Here is a 21,101-nt window from a genome sequence, read left to right as displayed (position 1 = left end):
CAAATCTTGGCAAAATACCAGGATCAGTATGTATATACTGAAACTCTCTCATCGCAAACAGCCATAACTGTCTTATTCCAAGCTGAAAACTAGTTTCGAGAGTATCAAATTGATTCAGAAGCGTAGATTCTGACCGTCGTCGTAACGCTGGTGGGTCAAAGTTTTGCAACAGCATTCTCCGAAGTGTGGGACCTCCCCTCGTCAAAGGAACCAAACGCTTGATGCAATTGCCACACTCTTCGAGATATCGAAAGTCTTTGAAGAAAGTCATAAACGATGGGATCGGGAAGTCAAATGAGCAAAGCTTTGCCAACACTGCCAGTCGCTCAGAATGAGAGAAATTCATGAAAACGTCGCCTCTGAAAATGACGTCACGAAGCGCTTTCTCATCTGAAATTGAGAACCTTGGACACCTGAGCTGAACGGTTTCTACAGTTGCCCAATCTATTTTCTCTAATTCTTCAACTCTTCCTCCGACGATCTGCAGCCATGTGTCATAGATGAAATGGAGGTAGCTAAGTAGCTCCTGTGCATACGGTCAATATATATTTCTATGGTTTCCTTCTTTGGCCATGAAATTCGGTACAAACCTCGTCACATCGTAGACTGATTAGTTTGTGGAGAGTCCCTATTACAATTCCGGGCCAAATTCCTGGAATATATGATAAGCTGTAGAAGACCGCATGAAAGCCTTGGTGACCCAGAATTTGTTTCAGGCATCGTCTTTTATGAGGGGTGAGAGCCGTCTCTGAACGAATTTCGATATAAGCGTCTACATTAGTCTTGTTCTGTAAGATCTGACGGAAAATCTCCGCTTCGGTGGGACATTTTGCTCGATGACTCTGAGCTACGGTCATTCTCCAACACCAAATTATGATCCAAGCTTGTGGTTCTGAAAATTGCTACGTTCTTACATTGTCGAAAGGGTCGTATCAATTGAAGGGTACCGTACCATACTTAAATATTAGCTTATCGACGTAGCTTGACCGATGAATTACCGCAGTTATCGAACCTTTTAGGGCAACCAATCTTCTTCCTACACCTTGGGCCCTGTGACGCCGACAATGAAGTTTCGCCATATTTAGCTTTGTGAGGATATACACAAATTCATTACGACTAGATGCAAGGTCGAGGAGGCACCAAATTCGGATCATATCTGCAGCGTATTTTTGGCTTCGTACCCAGGTCTTCCGTGGCCCTTCACGTCTCAAATTTCTGGCTGCCCCTTCATGAAGCCTCTTTGGCATGGATTCCATGGTTTATTGTGTTATTACAGTACAGTAAAAGGCGTATTGGGCTTCGCTGAATTCTTTACTTAACATCTTTAGTGATGGTGGTGTGGAGCTGTGGCTTACGTGGCTGGCGGATTACTCTTGTCGAGACTTAGTACTCAGCAAGTAATCACTAACAGAGCCAGAAATGGCTGATGACCCTACCGTTGCTCCATTATAGCATGCAAGCACCTCAGGTCGTAGATTTCTGCACTGATCATCTCAGCTTCTTCCATCATTCCACCGGTAATGAGCAAAATGACCTGCTCTGTACTGTACCCTGCAAAAGTGAAGGCATATTTTGTATTAGGCATCCTCTGTGCGGATCTTGCTGATTCTCGGAAGTCTGGCTGGTATAATAATAAGAGGCGGGCTTCAAAGAAAATGATCGTCAAAATAGCCTTGCATGTTGAGGCAGGATTCTGAATTCAATGGCATGACATGTACTTCCAATTTGTCAAACGGATCAAAGCGTGCTACAAGGAACACAGCTGGTATTAAGAGATGTATCACCAGTAACAACAGAATCTGGCATGAACCCATAGATCAAAACTCCAGAAATATCATACATTCTCTAAGTTCTAGCAGTCTGATTCGTCTGTCCAGTCTCCATCTGATTCTTCTGTCCACTCCACCAAGTTCGACTTAGCAGATACTGTGTCGGGGTGATCAATACCAAGACAGCGCTGCCTTCGGTCAACACAGTCTTGTAACAGTTGAATAGCGTCATCTCGCCGGCCTTGATCTTTCCATGTGAAGGCGAGGTTGGCCATACTGCTTAGCGTGTCGGGATGATCGGCCCCGAGCTTCGTTACTCTCGTCTCCATCACCTGAACCTCTAGCTTTTCAGCCTCTTCCCATCGGCCCTGGTTCCAGTATGTCGCCGCTAGGTTGGCCATACTGCTTAGCGTAGAGGGATGATCGGCCCCGAGCTTCGTTACACTCGTCTCCATCACCTGAACCTCTAGCTTTTCAGCCTCTTCCCATCGGCCCTGGTTCCTGTATGTCGACGCTAGGTTGGCCATACTGGTTAGCGTAGAGGGATGCTCCGGACCTAGAATATCTTTGCGAACTCTTACAGCCTCTTGCACCACGGCCTCGGCCCTATCATATTCACCCTGCATCAGGATGTACCAAGATACATTCGTCAGTAATTCGCTCCATTCCAACCGGCCCCTGTCCTCTATGGGCTCATCTTCTAATAGTGGTTGTATATGGGGCATCAATATTTGACTTTGCTCCCACGTTTCGAAGACACCTGATGGAAAGTGAAGTGATGCAGATTTAAGAAATAGTCTTTCACACCGCCTTGAGTCGCCAAATTTCGAAATCCAGATCTTTGTACAAAATTGTACTAATGAATGCATCTCACAGAATCCTAGCGTAGACGTCAACGTCACAAGTGAATATCCTCGAAGAACGTCCAAGTCGTCCTCAAAATCATCGCTAGAGCCTATTTCTTCGCCTTCGTTATCACTCTCTTTAGCGTCTGCTGCGCTGATTTTGTAGTCATGCAGCATGTATTCGGGGATGTTTTGTGCCTGGAAATAACTCATGAGTGAAAGAAGGCCCGCCGCCCGAGGCTGCTCCCGTTTGATCTGCTCAAACGTCACCTGCCAAGTAACTATTACAGAATTCGACACGCCCTCGTATCGTCGAATATCCCCTCGATCGCTGCGAAGGAGAGTACCCTTTCTGTTTTCACTCTTTTGAAACTCTTCCAAGTATGACTGGATGGTCACCCGGCCGCTTCGCTTATGGATGTATGCCGCTGCTTGGCTTACGGCGAGCGGAATGTATTCGAGAGTTTGAATCAGGCGCAACGCCGCAGCTTCGTCGATATCCGACCCTAGCTTCTTTTTGAGAAGCTGTAGTGTTTGTGCTTCCTCCATTGTAGGGACTTTGAGAATCGCCTTGCCGTTGCCCGTTAACCTCTCTGCAGCGTCCCAGCTGCGGGATGTGACTAGGATTTTGCCGGTTTCCGTTTTAGGTAAATATGATGCTACAGGCAACTGCGCATCATATTGATCACTTTCTTTCGAGAAAAATACCTCCATATCATCTGCATTGTCAACAATCATCAGCCATGTGCCTGCATCCTCTCTCTGTAGCCAGTCGCGGACTAGCGCAAGGATATCAATATCAGGGTCGTGCCGACGCGGAAGCGCTAGAACATTTGCAATGTTACGGTAGGATTCTTCGAATGTCGCTTTCGAGCTACCGTTAACCCAGAAAATGCTGGCGTTAGGGGCGACAGCGCGAAGATGGTAGGCGAACTGGATAGCCATCTGGGATTTACTATTTCTGTGTCAGTATAACGTTCCATCGCAGTTTGTGTGACTTACCCAAACCCGCCAAGGCCCACCAGAGCGAAGCGGCTCACAGGTCCAGCGTGCTGTTCTTCAATCCATGTCCAAATGTCGGATCGGTTAACAAAATCGGCGTCGGAGGTAAATGGCATAACAAATTGAGGACTGCGAGCGACAGCCAAATCTTCGCCTTTGCTAGACTTTATATCGTGCATATCGTTTCTAATACGGACGAGAAGAATGCTGGACAAGTTAGGACATAGCGCTGGGGTATAAATGGGGCTTGCTCGCACTTTTGCTCTGAGCGCATGTTTTCAACTGCTGCTGTCGTCTTGTCCGCTGTCTGATGCAAATGATGTAAATCTTTCTGTACTAGTGAAAAATCAGATAATATCGAATAAACTGAATATGCATCACTGACTAGCAGTAAGTCCTTCGAGGAGAGGTTTCTCAGCCTTGACACTCTGTGGCGCAATCTGATGCAATAGATCCTTCGCATATGCTGCTGCCATCATGGCTGCGAAACCTTGCCACTCCTTGTTCTTGTGTGAATCGGCGTAGTCGCATATGCCCCGGATGATAAGGCAAGGGAAGTGGTTCATCAGGCCGGCGGCTTCCATCTCGAAGCAGAGGACATCCCTCTCCGCGGCTAGCTTATCCCGAACATTTGCATCCTTCATGAGCTGGTTTCCACTAGCAATCAAGCCGTAGTGAATAGCAGGATCGTCGTCTTCCTCATCTCGCTCATTCCTTGATACGAGGATGGTATGATCGTCGCCGCATGCAACGTCGCAGCCGTCAGTTGAGTTTAGAGGGTGTACAATATCAGACCTGTACAACCTGTCACTTGCCGGAGGAGGTCGGGTGTAGTTCTTCCGCTTTCTTATTTTCCCTAGTTTTTGGTTCACATTATCAATAAGTCGGTGGCCATTCATCTCGTATGAAGCTCTCAGCACGCCTACAGCGGCTCGAAGCACTCTTGGCGGTTCGTTCAAAAATCCGGTATCTTGGAACGAGAGATTCTGGATGGTTTTTCCAAAGTCGTACTGAAACACACCTCCTTTTCCGCCACCTGGGCTGCTGACAACAAGATCACCAAGTCGTATGTCATGCCTTCGGCTAGGCGCACCGCCTCCGATGCCAACCATTAGCCCGATGCGCACGTTTGGGAAGCTGCGAAGCAAGTCCTTGGCCACTGCAGCCGCTGAGGCCGTGCCGTATTCACCATCAGGCAATGATGCAACAACGACATTGTGCCTGCCAATCCTGCCTAGAATATAGCTGTTGTCGTCGTTGGGGGTGCGGTCGCGTTGGCTTTCGTGCTCCTCATCAAGGAAAGCTCGGGCAGCGACGGACTCGGGAGTGACAGCACAGATCCAACCGACCGTGTAGGCATGGGGATCAAACATGTTTAGCCTTCCCTTTGGATGATAAATTCTCAAGACGAAGCACAGACTCTCTAGAAATGAAGGATGATTAAGGCAGGCAGAAGAAGCGACGAAACAATCCGGAGGGGGGGTGCATACGCAGCGGAACTCCTCCTTTATTTGTTACATACAAGATCAGGCTGGCGCTGAGCACTTTTTGATGCGACCGAGTGGTTAGTGGCATCCTGCTGGTTATGTTAGGTGATTAACGAGGATCCTGCTGTCGCTCGCTCACTGCCTCTTGAAAGCATCATAAGAACCAACCAGGGAGTCCTTTGCTGTTGGCGTGCGGTAATGCAGCAATAGCGCGTTGGCGCAGGGCATGGTGGTGTTGTTTCATTGGTGAGTAAAGGACGATTCCTGCAGATATAGGCACATACAGGATCTAAAAAAGGGTGATACGCATCTAGAAAAATGGCACAAATAGCACAAATGACACAAATGAGATGACACGCTCTTCCGGAATGATGGGCCTCGGGGGAAGTGTTCGAGGGTAGATCAGCCGTAGCCCCGTTTGTCAATGTCGAGCCTGTTCATCCCATCGGTTTCCTGACATCAGAGTAATTAAGCTTGTTTTGATATAGTGGCCAAGGGCATGATTGTGGATGTGCAATGAAATGTCTTGGTGCTAGGCTTCATTTGTGAGACCCATAGAAGCCTGTGGAAACCTATAGAAACCATTTGAGTGGGGTCACCCGGTGTCTTATCTCACCTACAGACGAACAACGAGGCGATGTGGCGTCTCACGTCAAGCTGATTCATTTCATAAGGTACGCGCTATCATGGAAAGCTTCGATTTCGACTGGCTCGACGGCAATGATGCTATCAGTTATGAAACCCCCGAATACCTTCCCACCTCCGACGCTCCCATAGACGCACCGACCGCGGAGCAGCCCAGCTCAAACACCGAACGAGTCGGCCCAGTGCTGAACAGGCCGATCAGCCAAGTGGCGATCGCGCTTCAACACTTCTCCGACTGACTGATTGGGACAGCACCAAACAGTAAGACAAAAACAACCCCGAGTGTATTCACTATGATTTTCGATGGAAGGTCTCCCAACGTGAGAAGATCCGAGCAAGGCAAGTTTGTTCAGACACAGACCTCGATCTAATAGTCTTGGCTCCAAGCGATTTTTGGAAGGTCAACTTCGAGCCACGACTTACAACCCTATTGGAAGACAAGGATAAGTTTCCAGCAGATAAGCATACGTGTGAAGAAACGATTGTCGACATATCCATCGAGCGAAGCCGTCAGCGCGGTCTCAAGAAGCTATTCAAGGGCCTGGAGATCGATTGGGATACCGTTAATAGCCATTTGGAAGGCCTTAGCGACTTGTTCAGCAAGAGAAGGAAAATAACTCTTAGGGTGGAGCTTATTTTTAAGGAAGCCATTGGCGATAGCGCGGCTGTGAAGAGCAAGAAGAAAGGCCAGAGCGCCACTGAGGCTCAAAAGCTTCAGAGAGCCGCCGATGCTGGTCTGTGGACCCGAGTGTATAGGCATCATCGCTGCGGAGGCAAGTTCTGCAAGCAAGGACCCCACTGCTGGATTGACGAACGAGGAGACCACCATAGGTTGCTGCCGAGCCACCTAGAAGACATCTTCAATCATATTAAAGGGAATATGAAGGAGGGTGAGAAAGAGGAGGAGGTTGATGTGAACATCGAGATTCCATCAAAAATCCTTGGGGACATACTGAACAATAGTCGGAAGCGAAAGGCAGAGGACTCTGACGGCTGTCGTGGCTGTAAAGCCCATGCCTCATCTCATGGTAGGCTTCGTGATTCGGGCGAGGCAAGCTTGGGCGAGGACCCTGGAGAGATTGAGGGTGACAGAATGGATAGACTCGAGGAGTACTGCGATTGGACATTGCGACAGGTTAGGAGCGATAGATGGAGAGAGGCTCTGCTATTCGCGAATCGGTTTGCGATGGACCAGTTTCTTGAACTGAATTCTATCTTGAAACACCCAAAGGTGGCGGCGGGTTTGATGGTAAAAGGCGGCGTGAAGCCAGGCATTGCACTGCAGTTTGTGAGCAACATCCACAAGTTCCGACAGGAGACAAAGACGCCTTGAAAGAAAACGAATATCTGGTATCTTAGCCTATTTTGAATCTTTATTGAATTTATCCTAGAGGCTGTGTGATAGATATCCCCGCATGATGAAAGTGATTCTCTGCAACCTCGGCATCGTCCCCAACGACGTGGACGCACCACTCCAGAAACATCTTGAACTCTCTAGCAATAAAGTCCTGGTTTTTATACCTTTTTTTCTTAATTGGATATCTCTCACAGTGATGTAGAAGCTGAGCTATAAAGTCTTCGAACAAGTCACTATCTGTAGAGCCTTGGTATACTCGCCTTAGAACGATGCCATCCTGTGCGTAAGCTGGTAGGATGTGCCATCTTTTCCCGCGACCGAACTTTGTGGTCTCTATTGGAGAAGAACCTTTCGGAGACCATCCCCAACGACGGTATCCAGCCCTCCTATCGCAGCCAGACTCGTCAACAAAGAAAAGCTGGTAGGATTGGTACTGCGATATCCGATGCAGATAATGGTCTCGCAGGTCATCATCCCGTTGTTGTGCGATACGACGGATTGTCTTCCTCGTCCACCCGATTGATCGCAAGGTCCGACCGATTGATCGCTCCGATATTCTCGTGCTGAAGTGGTGATGAATAGCATGTCACACAGGGCTTTCTGCATTCGTTCCGTCATGCGACGGCGGCTGGCAACACGGGTTGTTCTACGAGCAGGCATTTCGGCATCTGGTCTCTTGAGACGCATTTTCTGCACAGTGCGCACCGAGCATGAAGCTTGTGAGGCTATTAGCTAAGGATCAAAGCCGTTCGCGAGTAGAGTTTTGATCAGAGCATGCTGGCCAGCATCCGATTGCGGCGCCATAGTCGTATCCTACAATAACGCGCCGGCCGGTTATGGTGTGCAGAGATGAAGAGGGAGACCCATGGGACGGAGACCCATGGGACGGAGACTGGGAGCAAATACGGGACACCTGGCAGTTTATGGATGCTGGATTCATGACGGATTACCAGTAAGCCATTTCTGGCTCTGTTAGTGGTGATTCATGTGTACTCCATCACTACAAGAATAATCCGCCAGGCCGCAAGAGCCACAGCTCCACACCACCATCACTAAAGATGTTAAGTAAAGAAGTCAGCGAAACCCATTACGCCTTTTACTGTAGCATGCCACCTTGAATATCTCCCAAATATTCAATTTCCTACAAGATATAAGGAGGCTGAAGCGATGTTGTATCGGATTTGATGATTTCAAGGTTCGCCTCTGGCACCACCTCTTGTCACTTTGCGTCCAGCTGGTCTGTAGCCAGCACAACTTGTACTGCCGCCCGAACCGCTTGCATGCTGGCGTCTATTTAGTTCAGTCCGATAAGGTTTGTAGAAGCACATATTGCCTATTTTATGTTTCTGTGCATTGTGTGTTGTCCAATTTTCGCTCGACGGTCTCTGCCACCCTTTGCCAATGCGTAAAGGCGCTGCTTAGCTCCAACGTAGATGTCCTCTCGTGCCATACTCTTTCTGTTCTGAGCTACGGGAATTAAATTAAATGACGTTGAGTTCGTCGTTTACAACTGTGCTTGTGGCGTCGTCTTCAGCGGTTTCGCGCGCTTGGTCTTTCGCTGGCCTAATCAGGTTATCTTCCAAATAGGCTCCTAAGAGGGTTAAGGGTATCCGTGAAATTGACCAAGCAAATCTGTTGTTGAGCTTGGGCCAAAATTGCCAAAGTTCTGAAAGTTCAGCCTCCAGGCTTACAATCGTGTTCGAAATTGGTTTCATGCTTTCCGCACAAGAGACATTTCTTTCCTGGACCATCAACCATTCCATACAGAACCTAGTCGTTCTACGAGCGAGTCAGCCAAGTAGCCACAATGAGGCATAAGCCGATTATGGCCTGGCGTAAGCAGCAAGAAGTGGCAACTGAGGGGGTCCCAGGGTATGGGGTTTTGGCGCCTGCCACCACTTGGCTTTCGTCGGCCTCAAGTGGCTCGCTCCTGTTGGCCTAGCACTGTAGGTAGGGCCCACAGTGACTTGGCCTACACTACCCTTAAAAGCTTAAAAGCTTAAACAACGAAGTCAAATCTGGTTTTTACGGTACAGTACAGTTATATGCAAATATTCCTTCCTCTTTTAAACAACTCTTTTATTTTCTGATGCTGATCCACACAGTGTAGTGCAACCATTAGCATACACTATATACAGCTGCCCTACGCGGAAATAAAGAGGACTAAGCAGTTTTGCTAAGTATTCGGGCCTGTCGTCTGTACTGTCATTATGTAATAGGATTACACAAGGGTATCTGCTATATACTTTTGAGTACCTCCTGCGCTAAGTAATCACCACTAAATGCAGCTTACTTTGGAGCCATTTATGGATTATGGTCAACTATGCTAGGTAGATCTAAGTACCTTACAAGCTCCACTCTGATTTGAAAGAGAAGGTATTTGTCTTTAAAGAGGAAGATGTATTTGCATATAACTGTACAGTTATGTGCAAAAATACCTTCCTCTTTGAATACAAACAACTTCACTCTTAAATCAGAGTGGAGCCAGAAAAGAACTCAGATCTACCTAGCATGGTCGATAATAATCCAGAAATGGCTCTAAAATAAGCTGCAATTAGCAGGGATTACCTAGCGCTGGAGGTACTCAAAGGTATATAGCAAATGCCCGTGTTTAATCCAATTACATAATGACAGTGTAGGCAACAGGCCACAATACCTGGAATAACCGCTTTTTCCTAGCCGGTACGCAAGTGTGTAACTATAGACAGTGTGTTCCAGAGAATATTTCACACTATGTGGAGAAGCTTTGGAGAATAAAAGAGTGTTTTGAAAGAGGAAGGAATATTTGCACATAACTGTATGGGCGACATCTATAGACGAATTAAGAATGACAGGGCGGAACAGGAAGAGTTACATGCTACAGTCGTGTTCGAAATCGGTTTCCTGCTTTCCACACAAGAATCATTTCTTTCCTGGACATTTTGGTATCCACTTGCTGACAGGGTACAAAACGACCCATGTATAGTACTTGCTGGAAAGATGATAATACCCCTGTAGGTAATCCATAATCAGCTCTTTACTTTGCAAACATAGGGTTAAACGCCCACAACAGCTGCCATTTTCCGTATCCTTTTCTCTCTGGCAAGTAGCGTGGAGGCCTTCACAGGTACCATGTCAGCAAACAGGTCCATTATTGTCTCTTGGTTGGAAACGCCAGAACAATAATGCCGGAAACTGATTTCGGATCCAACTGTACAAAAACAATTGAATCCGAAATCGGTTTCCGGCATTATTGTTCTGGCGCTTCCAACCAAAACCCATAATGGACCTGTTTGCTGACATGGCACCTGCGAACGTTTCCACTCTACTTCCCAGGGAGAAAAGAATACATAGAGTGGCAGCTATTGTGGGCGCTCAGCCCTGTGTTTGCAAAGTAAAGAGCTGATTATGGCTTACACACAGGAGTCTTATCACTTTTCTAACAAGTCCTTTGCATGGGCTGTTCTTTACAGTACCTCATCAGCAAGTAGATACTGTACCAAAATGTCCAGGAAAACAATGTTTCTTGTGTGTAAAGCACGAAACTGATTTCGATCGCGGCTGTACCGCTACGTCAATAGTCGGTCGAATTAACGCTGATGCGTTCTTTGCAACGTCCGAGGGAACGCCTTCTGTGGCTGTCTTTTAACTTGCACTCGATATTGAGGCTGGATTTAGAGTAGGTATTGCTGTATTGCAGGTGAAAATTGTGTGTATCGCAGAGTGCACGACTTTGAAGTCATAGTAGGGCCCACCACCTCACACCTGCTGCATGTGATTAGAGCCCGCAAAGCAACTTCAACGACTTCAGAACCACTCGGCTCTCGCCGGGTGTCTACTGTAACTTGTGAAGATCGGAGTTCTCCAATTGTGGTCTGGGCTCAATGCGATGGAGAGACTCCAGCGAAAGTTGTGGTACCATAAATGCCAATGGGCATGGAGGGCTCAACTAGCAGTACAAACTTCTTTTCTTGTTAAGTCTTCAATTTGTGCACGCGTGGCAGACCGTATACCCGAGAGAACTCCCCTGCCATGCCATGGAATGGTGTATATCATTTTTCGTGAGTATATCCCGTTTCTCCAACTAGTGGCCCTCTGGTGTATTGTGATGGCATTGTCAGCTTGTTGAAGTTCTTCTAGCAGGTCTAGCCGTTATGTTCCAACCAACTGCCGATGTCCCTCGAGTGGCTAGAGTATAGAGGAAATTCTGTCACTTCACGCATGCTCTCTCTTTTCACAGATTCTGTGTACGTACAGTACTAGCCATTCGAATGGCCATGGATTTTACGAAGGGTCTTCTTACGCAAAGGACTCATTTTGCAATCAGGGCGGTTCGCATATTTTAGTAAAATTGGATCTTGCCTTGTCCTTGTTCAAAGGAGAGTCACTGGCAGGCCTGGCCGGCCGTCACATGGGTTGCTGGCTACCACCACTGGTCTTTGTTAGTCTCCTCTGCCCGGTTTAGTGGGCACCAAAGCTTTTCACATACACGTCACTATTGAGCTGTTCCGTGACGCGTTTCCGCCCACAGCGTTGCACCCAAACAACGTGATAGACAAAGCTCATAGAAGAGAGGTTTTGTACATTTAGAATTTCCAAACGCTGTAAATCAGTCCGAAATGGGCTGGCGGTGTGAAGAATGAGACAATAACAAATAGAAGTGATGGTGATGATGATGATGATGATGTATTTAACGTTGCTGAAGGGAGGCTCCCTGTGCAGAGCCTAGCACAAAATCAATGCTTGCTTTCGCCACGTGTCGGCGGAGATGGCGCGGCGTCGCCTTCCGGCCACGCTTGCAGAAGTAGAAGTGTACTGGGCTTTTGGGTCTCCCGCAACTGCAGTTGAGCAATGCGTCCCGGTGAGAAAATCTTTCGTGGTATGCTGCGAAGTCTCCGTGGTGGGATCTTGCTGCGTATAGTCTCCCACAAATAGAAGTGAGCAACAAAGCCAGCCGGTGAAGTCCAACGGCAGTGCGGGAAACGATCACATGGTGAAGCTTCGAGTTTCCCACAGGTCATAGACACGACGGTGGGAACTTAGAAGAAGACTCACAAGGCAGTGGTGTTTTAAGGCGGTGAGAGAATTTGGCAGGCGGTAGGCGCAGGCGGTGAAGCAGTAATTGCTTGAAAAAGAAGGTGGTGTGCGAAAGGATCTGTTGAGAAAACTTGTTGGGCAGGATATTACTTTTTGAGCAGGCGGTGGATAGGGGTGAAGAGCGGTTGAAATCAAACTTGAGTGAGAAAAGACCAAACGCTGAAACGAAAGAACTTTCGGAAGGCGGTGTGTATGGGTGGGACTACCAGGAATGTTATTTTGGCAAGCGGTCTAAATTGAGGTGACTCGAAAGAGAAGGCGGTATAAGGGAAGCAGGACTCTGTGGCTGTTGCTCGCGTTCTGTCCACGAGAGTGCCAAAAAACCTCCACTTCGGAGCGATTGTCGGCATCCCATCTAGTAATAGAAGACTTCACTCTTTCCAAGGTCTCGGACTCTCTCTTGAAGCAACTTGTTTTCCTTCTAGGAACCCTAATTGGCTTAAACCCACCTTTGACGAAATTCAGGTCATTTAGCAATTGACATCTTCCCTATACGGCTATTATTTACGTGATTAAGTCACAGCACGTCTGTTTAGCCAAGCTGAGAAAGCGTCAAAGGGGCCCTGTGAAGTATTCTGGTAAGCCAGGGTGGAAACATTCTGATCGTTAGAAACTTGTGGACTGTCTCGATGTCAAGGTCACAAACTGTCATTCTCTTAAGCGGAAATCCCCAGCGTGAATGTTGAGTGTTAAGATGGCCCCAAGTCGGTTGCCTGCGCCCTGTTCAGTGTGACTATTTTGGTGCCACTTTTTTGTTTTCTCGGCTGCTTCTTCGATCGCATCGGTGGCTCAGATGCAGATGCAGGTGCATCGACTGGCACGTCGGATTTGCCAGGTCGGCTTAGCAACGCGGCTAAGAAGCCCATTCGACGATCAAAAGACGAGTCGCAAGAAAATTTAAATAGAGCAAACCATAAAAGTAGACCTGGAAACGAAGTGACATCTGCGCGCAAGGATTCCGCTTTATTGTTTAAATCGCTTTGTGTACTCTCCAATTTTGTTGCGTCCTTAGTATTTGCTGAAGCTCTTAGGAGGTTAGCCTAGCAATGTTTGAGTTTATTTCTAGAAATCCCGCGCATTGATAGTCGGAAGCATTTGACATTATATCTTAGATAGATGGCGACGGCTTGCGCATGGTTGAGGATAATCCGCGGATTTTTTAGTCGGATGTGAGAACGATTGTGTGGGCAGGAAGCAATTCATCCTGTCCCCATGATGAACAACCCACCAGGTCTTGCTCAAAAGCGAGACCGATTGTTTGGAGATAACCGTTTGTCTACTACCCAAGAAGACGGGGGTTACTTCTACTGGAAACAGGAGTGGCGAGAGCATTTTGAGAAAACAAAGCTCTAGAACTCAAAGTGGCGAAGGTGGTTGAGGTGGCATTCAGATGTTAATTGTGCTTGAATCTATTTGAGGAGAATGCCCTGAGTATGAAGTTCAGTTCACTGCAAGCTATATAATATCTCTTGTCTTGAATCTTGCAACCAGGCAACACCCCTCGCTTTAATAGATAATGTTCTGCAACCCATAACCATCCAACAACCTCATTCTCTCAGCGATTTCATTCGTAATAAACTCAGCGAACAGCTTCACTGTATGTATTAGATTTTCATCTAACAACTTTCCAACCATTTCAGCTTTGTTGAGTAATAGACTTGCAAGGCTCCTTGAGTGCGGCGACCCGGGAATGAATCGCAGAACCGGCTGTGTATTTCCTTCCATGAAAGACCCTGTTGCTTCAATTGGACCAAGAGTCGATTTTCTTCTGTTGAAAAGGTTCTGTTGCTAATAGACCCCTTCCTAGACTGTGGTTGTTTCTCAACAGCCCTTAGGGGCTCAGGTGTTGAGATTCGATCAGGTGAATGTCTTCTTGTAGAATCCTGCTCCCATTGCAATCTAAAAATCATTTTATCTCCATCAACTATGAGATTCAAGGCTGCATTTATGTGCTGCATCATAGGGCTTAAAGCGTCATATATCAGGGAGTGGTTATGTGGATAATTTCCATGACACGGTTGCTCCCATTGCCATTGAAATACCGTTGTATCTCCATCTATTGTTCGCTTGAGAGTTGCGTTTATTAGGGGCCACTCAGAATACTGTGCGAATTCGGAATGACGCTCAGCTTCTTCATCTGCAGAGGCCTGAGATATTGATGGCGTAACAACTCTAGACGCTACTGAAGCTGATCTTGATCGATTCAACGTATTTTGTGATTCGAATCGGTTTTGGGCACTCGTTTTGCGGCGCTTAGTTCTTAGCCGGCTGTGGTTGATGCAATCATCTTGCTCGTGTCCATCCTGATCATCAGTTTCCACGTCCGTGTCAGGTTCAGCGTAAGTACCTGAGAGCGGTCGTTTCTGGCGAGTTCGGCGACTGCTAGAGGGCACTCTGACGGGAGAAAGTCCTCGTGCGTCAACCTCGGAACCGAGAAGATTATACCCTGCAGTGGATGACCTGGAGCAAGACTGTACAGGCTGCGGCTCACAATCTTCATTCCAGCTTCTGCATACTTGTGTGACCGTCCGGTTTTGCCCTTTGTCAGAGGTGACCTGCGTCATTCCATCTTGGTTCGTAACGCATGGGCTGCGGTAGGGTGAACCAAGTTCTGATGACGTTGCTTTGTGGAGACATGGCGATTCCAGCTCCGCTGAACTAACAGTCGAAATTGAACCAGATCTCGAGACCATCTGTCCCAAGGTCACTAGCTGCTCGGGGCCGCTGCCATCCGCTTCGTTCTCTGTACAAATGACTGATAACGCTATTTTATCAGTGGTGAGCCGCTGGCGCGGTGGCGATTGATGTTGTTGCTGCACGTTGCAAACCAAACTACTATGTTGAGGGACTTCAAGGCTTGCTTGTGGAATAGTGATGATATTTGTTTGGTAGGAAGTCGTGACAACGGCGCTTTCAGTGTCTTTTGGGGTTGTCCCACCGGCTGATATCGTCATGTCTGATGCCTCAGGTATTGTGGTGACGGCAGACTCTGTTTGGTCACACGAGAGGTTACCACCTGAGGCTTGCGAGGTCGCATGTGGTGACAAGATTTGTGCCACAGACTCGTCGGCCAAATTTTGGTGTGTAGAACACTGCTCTGTAGAATTCTTATAACTGGCCACGTCTTTAGATGCATTGCTCGCTAAAGATGAAGGAGATATAGGCTGGATGCTGTCCTGATTTTCCTTCTCATCATCTGAGATAAAAACAGTATCACCCAGAGAAGATGCAGTTCCGACCAATTTTGAAGGTGCTGGGTTGGGAGTCTTGCTTGCAGCGTTTCGGGCTGAGACATTCTGTAGACTCTGCTGCGGCGCTGTATAAAAAGAGATATTATCAAGGTTGATGTTTTGCGACATTGTCAACCATAGAGGAATTGTTCTTTGAGATTTCCGATGCAGAACTCAAGGTTGTGTGTGAGTGCACACCTACCTTATATACTGTCCCAGACAAGCTACCCGAAACGCGAACGACAATATGACAAATCCACAATGCATGAAATTCATTGGCTTTCCTATCCATCTCCGCATATCGCGAATACCAAAATGAATCAGGTACATCAGTTCCGCCGTCAAGCTTGGCCGTTATCAAATCGTTACTAATAAGCACCGTTCAGCATGACGACATTGAAGAACCTGGAACCGGCATCTCCGAGCCAGCGTGCATGGCTGTCTCCTATGTGGCAGAACGGTCGGGCAGTCCGTGATCGGTCGGCTCGTTTCTCAATGAGTGTTTGGTATGAATTGATCAAACAGGCTCGATCTCCGCTTGTGTCGCCATTCCATCTGTCCGAGATGTTCCTTTCTTGGGAAAAGGGCCGCTTTATAGAGACAGACGCAAGGCATACATCCTTGAAGTCTTGTTTACTGTCCTATTCAACCTTGTTAGCTTTTCTTAACCATGAGCCTTAGTCGGGGGCTTGCAGCTAGGAGTTCCGAAGTCAATCTGAAAGCCAGCGAGACCTGGAAATGGAAAGGATCGACAGATTGCAGGCTCAACAGTAGAACGCATGTGCAAATGTTCATGGCGCCATAGAGAAGGACAGATTGAACTAGACCCAAAGCATCGAATCTGGATGGGGTGAGAGTGTACCACAATCAGTCAGGAAGGGGTCACCAAATCAGAATGACAATCCACTACTTGAGTCTCCTTCCAGTGATTCAAAGGCAACATAGGAGACAGAAACTGGTTTGACTCAAGCCAGTAGAGCGGATGAACGCGTCATCATCCTGCGGCCTCTGAGCCTCCGCAACAGGGAGTCTTGAAATTATAAGGGTCTATTAATGGAAGGCAAGCAAGGGCAAAATGAGACCGGAGCGGCCGAAAAGAAAATAATTTTTGAGAAGTACCGGGCTTGCTTGGTCTCGATAGTGGTGGTTATGAAGGAGGAAATGTAGAGTATACAAGCAGCTGTCGTCGACAAACAGGCGCTGCGATGTATTTATGCATCGAGGAAATTGAGTGGGGCTCGGAAAGATGGGCAAAGCGGCAAGGGCGCTACACCCAAACAGGCTTGCCACTATACCGGAGGAGGAAGCAGGAACTTCTCGATTACGGATTATAAGCTAAGCTAAAAGTTATTAAAGATAAATTATAAGTTAATTACTAAAAACTATCTAAGAAGCCTTAAGTAAGTACTTAAGTCCTAATCTATATATACGTCCTAAAGTAAGCATTCTAGGTAGCTTTAGTAAGCGCTTACCTTGCTTATCGTAAGTACTTACTTCCCTTAGTATAAGTACTTACTAATTCCTTATTAATACTTACTTCCTTATCGTTATATAATCTATATAATAGTTCTTTTATTCCGATAGTAACTTATTATTTCCTATATATCTTATATATATCTAATAGTATAGCTACTAGCCTAAGTAGGTCTATTAACCTTCTATTAAGCATAACGAACAAGTCGTAATATTAAGTCTCCCCCGAAAGGTTTTATCTTTAAAGCTTATAAATAGGTATATTAGTCTTAGGTTAAGGATCCTTAATTATACTTCCTTTAATAATACTAATACTATATTAGGTTATATTAAAAAATCAAAATCCTTTTCTAGCTAAGGTATTTCTACTTTTTATTATAGTTCTTCCTGCTAGCACGTAGCTATAATAAGCAAAGGTCGGAACCGTAATAAGAATAGAAATATAAATAGAATAGTATAGAAGTTAAATAAACGGTTATAAGGTAATAAATAACGATAAATTAATAAATATAGGTATAAGTAGTTAGTCTTTTATTAAGTTAGCTTACTAACGATAATACTATCGAAAGCGTCTCTTATATAAGTATAGCTAGCATATAAGATATTATATACCTTTAATAACTATTTATAAAACTATAATAAATACCCTTCTTAAAAAAAGGTAATCGTCCCGATCGATAGTAAAATAAAAACTAATTATATAAATTTATCCTTTCTATTTCCTATCTATTACGAAGAATTACGACCTTAACGATAAAATCCTATCCTAATCGCGGTCTAGCATGTTGCTAAAGCGGCTTTGCTTAGCTAGGCTTACGATACTTTCGGTAGCAACGCGCTTATCGCCTTTCTATAGCTTAGTAACGGCTTCGCGTAGTTCTACGATCTTACTACGGAGGATTATAATTTTATTATCCTTAGTAGCGATAACGTAGTTAACCTTTATAGTAATTATATCCTTGCTAGTAGCTATTGCTTTAAATACTTCGAGGCGATTATTAATACTTATAACGTCGACGGTAGACTAGGCTTTCTCGTCGAGTTTGTTAAGGCAAGGGATAATCTCTTTGTTAATACTATTAACGATTTTCTTTATATTCTTAGTAACTATTTTGTTTATTCCGTAAACATTATCTTCGAAAGTCTAAAACGCTTTTTCTATATTTTTAAGTTACTTATAAATAGTTATATTAGTAATAGTTATATAGCTAATATTTATAAGTAAAGGAACTAAGAAGAGGTTAGCTTAGTAAGAAGTAATAAGGTAGCTTATAATAATACTATTAACTTAACTATCGCTAATATAAAAGATAGTTATAAAAACCTAAATATAAGATAGTAAGTATTTTATATATAAAGCGTTATTGTTATATATAGTATAAGCGTATTTATAAGTATCCTAAACGTAATAAATAAATAGGTTAAAAGAAAAGGTAGCTAGGCTAATAAAGTTATTAAGATAAGCCTCGATCTTTTTAAAAAGTATATCGTCTAAGTAGAAGGCAAACGCGTCTTAGGTATGCTTTTTAATATCTTAGACCTAGGTATTATTAACCTTAATAGTAATATACTTCTTCTTTTTAAAAGTATTAAACTTTTTACTAGCCTTAGCCTTCTTAGCCTTAAAAGTAAGAATAGCCTTAACGGCTAAAGCGTTAGACTCTTCCTCCTTACTAGATTTATTAACTAGCTTAGGGTTATTCTTCTTAGCCTTAGTCTTAGCTTGTTAGGAAGTAATCTATATACGGCGCCAGGGCCTACTTTCGGTATTAGTAAGGCAGGAAGTAAAAAGGAGATATTAAGGTTATAAGCATAGGCGCCGCGAGTCGGTAGTATATAAGCTAGGCATAAGAAGGGGAGTCGAAGGATATAAGAAGGGGGGTAGATTTTAACGTTAATACCTACCTAGACCTACCTTAGCAATATAGTCTTATCGTCCTTACTCCGTCTATTCTATTATTAATAGTCTAAAATCTTAAACCTTAAGGGAGATAGACCGTTAAGCGATATAGTAGCTAATACCCGACGAGTTAACTACGATAGCGTTTCGCTAGAATAGTAAACGCAAACCTAACTATTTACGTCTAACGTAAGGTTTAGACAACTTAATAATAGCTAGGCTATGCTTTTATATATACGAATAGTAAGTAAGCAGCTAGTCTTCCTAAAGTAATAAGAAAGGGAACTCGAGGAAGAACTCGCCGTCGTAAGGCAAGAGGCGTAGATCTAAAGCAAACTAGCTAAGCTAGCATGCCTCTAAGGTAGCGATAGAGGAGATTCCGCGCCGTCGAGATAAAGCCCCTTGCTAGTAGGAGAGCTAGAGACTTAACCTAGACTTATACTACCGCTAGCTAGCTTCGTAAGTAAATAGCTAGAAAGCGTTATAAGTAATAATACTTTATAGCTATATTAGCCTCCGGTATTACTAACCTTAAAGTATTACGGAAAGGCTTACTAAGAATTATAAACCTTCTTATTCGATTACTATATACGTTTCGACTTATAAGTAACCTAGATATTAAGTAATAGTAATAAAGTAGCGTTCGCAATAGGTTGCCTTAAAGGCTAAGTAAAAATAGTATAGATATACTACCTTAAAAAGAAATAGTAAAACCCTTTTTTCTAAGTCTTATTAATTATATAGAAAGAGTTTAAAGATTATCTTAAGGTAGAAATAGTAAACCTAGGTAGCTATTCTATCGATACTACGTTATAGCTTAACTAAAGCTATTAACGACTAGACTAGACGGTTAATTAATTTATTACTATTTATAACGCTTTTAAACTTAAACTATTATATATGCTTTCGGAGGAATAATAAGTCTCCTCCTTCTTAAATAAGTTACTACTAAGCATCTATATAGTAATTACCTCGTAGCTATTCCTTTCCTAAACGTAAGTAGAACTAATTACGCTAGCATACCGGATTAAGTAGGCAGGCTACGATAGTTAGACTTCCTAAGTATTACGACTGCTTTATCGATAACTATAGTATACTAAACTAGTCGTATAGCTAGTAAATAAAGCCTTTAAGCTTCTTACTAAGGTAGAAGGCATAGCAATTAAAAAGGGGCTACGGGGGGTAATTAAATACTATAACTATAAGGAGGAAGGCTATATAGCCTTACGATATCCTAGACCTTTATAAGAACGAGGATCTTACTATAGGTATAGCTAGACAGGTTACTTCGTAAGGTAGTATAGTTTAAGGAAATATTACTAGTATAAGAAGGCTAGGTACCTTTAGAAGTATTGCCTTAAGCTTTTAATAACGTCCCTAAATAGTATCCCAATAGCCGCGGCAAGGGAGTAAGGGGTAAGTTAAAAGCGTTACTTAGAGATTAGACTATAGCTATGCTTAGGTAGCTATTAGTAACCTAAGAAGGCGTTAGTAGACTTAAGGTTAAAAGCAAACCTAATTAGTATAAGTTACTTCTAAGTATATAAATCGTAACTATATATCTACCCTAGCCCCTCGATCGTTAATATTAATAGTAGGCTGATTTTAATATATAAAAGCTATTACTTTTAGATAAAAGCTAAAGATAGTAATAAAGTAGAAAAGAAATAGCTTTACTACTTTATAATCGTAAAGCTTACGGTGCTAACTTTAATCCTCGGTATCCTATAGCTAGAAGATTTAGACCTAATAATTAGCTAGAAGGCGAAAGCTTAGTATTACCTTCTTTTCGAACAATACCTCGGCTTCGTCTTAACTAAGAAAAAGCTATAATAACTTATAATTATAGTAATAATATATATTATATATAGCAAGCCTATACTAACGACGCTATTAAAAAGATAAAACGATTTAGATAAGAAGTAATAGAAGGAGTTTTATAGCAAATTCGAGGATCTCTTCTTAGTAGAGAAGGCTACTAAACTACTAGCCTACTCGGCTTATAAGCACCGTATTAACCTCGAAGAAGGAACTATAGCGTCGTAAGGTCTTATCTACTTACTATCGGAACAAGAACTTAAGGTTTTATAAGACTATATTATAAAGGCGGAGGTATATAGGTAGATTCGCCTTTCAAGTAGCCTAGCTAAGGTATTTATTCTCTTTATACCTAAGAAAGGAGGGAAGCTACGACTTTACGTCGACTACCGCGCGCTAAATAAGATTATATATAAGGACTATACGCTACTACTACTTATAAAGGAGATCCTAGACTATCTATCTAGCACGAAGGTATTTATAAAGCTAGATATTAAAA

The 21,101-nt window shown here is 44.3% G+C and overlaps 4 protein-coding genes across 4 annotated transcripts; 2 read left to right on the top strand and 2 right to left on the bottom strand.

The window, feature by feature from the left end:
- Positions 1-594: 594 nt before the first annotated feature.
- CTRU02_212475 (uncharacterized protein) lies at positions 595-720 on the bottom strand (the record flags this gene model as incomplete). Its single annotated transcript, XM_070205851.1, has 1 exon — positions 595-720. One exon carries the CDS (start codon positions 718-720, stop codon positions 595-597), a length of 126 nt encoding a protein of 41 aa, XP_070060664.1.
- A 1,132-nt stretch (positions 721-1,852) lies between these two features.
- CTRU02_212474 (Kinesin light chain 5) lies at positions 1,853-4,989 on the bottom strand (the record flags this gene model as incomplete). Its single annotated transcript, XM_070205850.1, has 4 exons — positions 1,853-3,569; positions 3,617-3,823; positions 3,874-3,952; positions 4,002-4,989. The coding sequence occupies 4 exons, from the start codon at positions 4,987-4,989 to the stop codon at positions 1,853-1,855; spliced, it is 2,991 nt and encodes a 996-aa protein (XP_070060663.1).
- Positions 4,990-5,789: 800 nt separating this feature from the next.
- CTRU02_212473 (uncharacterized protein) lies at positions 5,790-5,987 on the top strand (the record flags this gene model as incomplete). The annotated part of the gene is made up of 1 exon (XM_070205849.1): positions 5,790-5,987. The coding sequence occupies one exon, from the start codon at positions 5,790-5,792 to the stop codon at positions 5,985-5,987; it is 198 nt and encodes a 65-aa protein (XP_070060662.1).
- A 54-nt stretch (positions 5,988-6,041) lies between these two features.
- On the top strand, positions 6,042-7,081 carry CTRU02_212472 (uncharacterized protein; the record flags this gene model as incomplete). Its single annotated transcript, XM_070205848.1, has 2 exons — positions 6,042-6,091; positions 6,136-7,081. The coding sequence occupies 2 exons, from the start codon at positions 6,042-6,044 to the stop codon at positions 7,079-7,081; spliced, it is 996 nt and encodes a 331-aa protein (XP_070060661.1).
- Between the last annotated feature and the right edge of the window lie 14,020 nt (positions 7,082-21,101).

The sequence above is a fragment of the Colletotrichum truncatum genome (genome assembly GCF_014235925.2).
Source record: "Colletotrichum truncatum strain CMES1059 chromosome Unknown Contig_0008, whole genome shotgun sequence".
Lineage (NCBI taxonomy): Eukaryota > Fungi > Ascomycota > Sordariomycetes > Glomerellales > Glomerellaceae > Colletotrichum > Colletotrichum truncatum.
The sequence above is the reverse complement of the archived record's forward strand: the minus strand, read 5'-3'. Positions and strand labels throughout refer to the sequence as shown.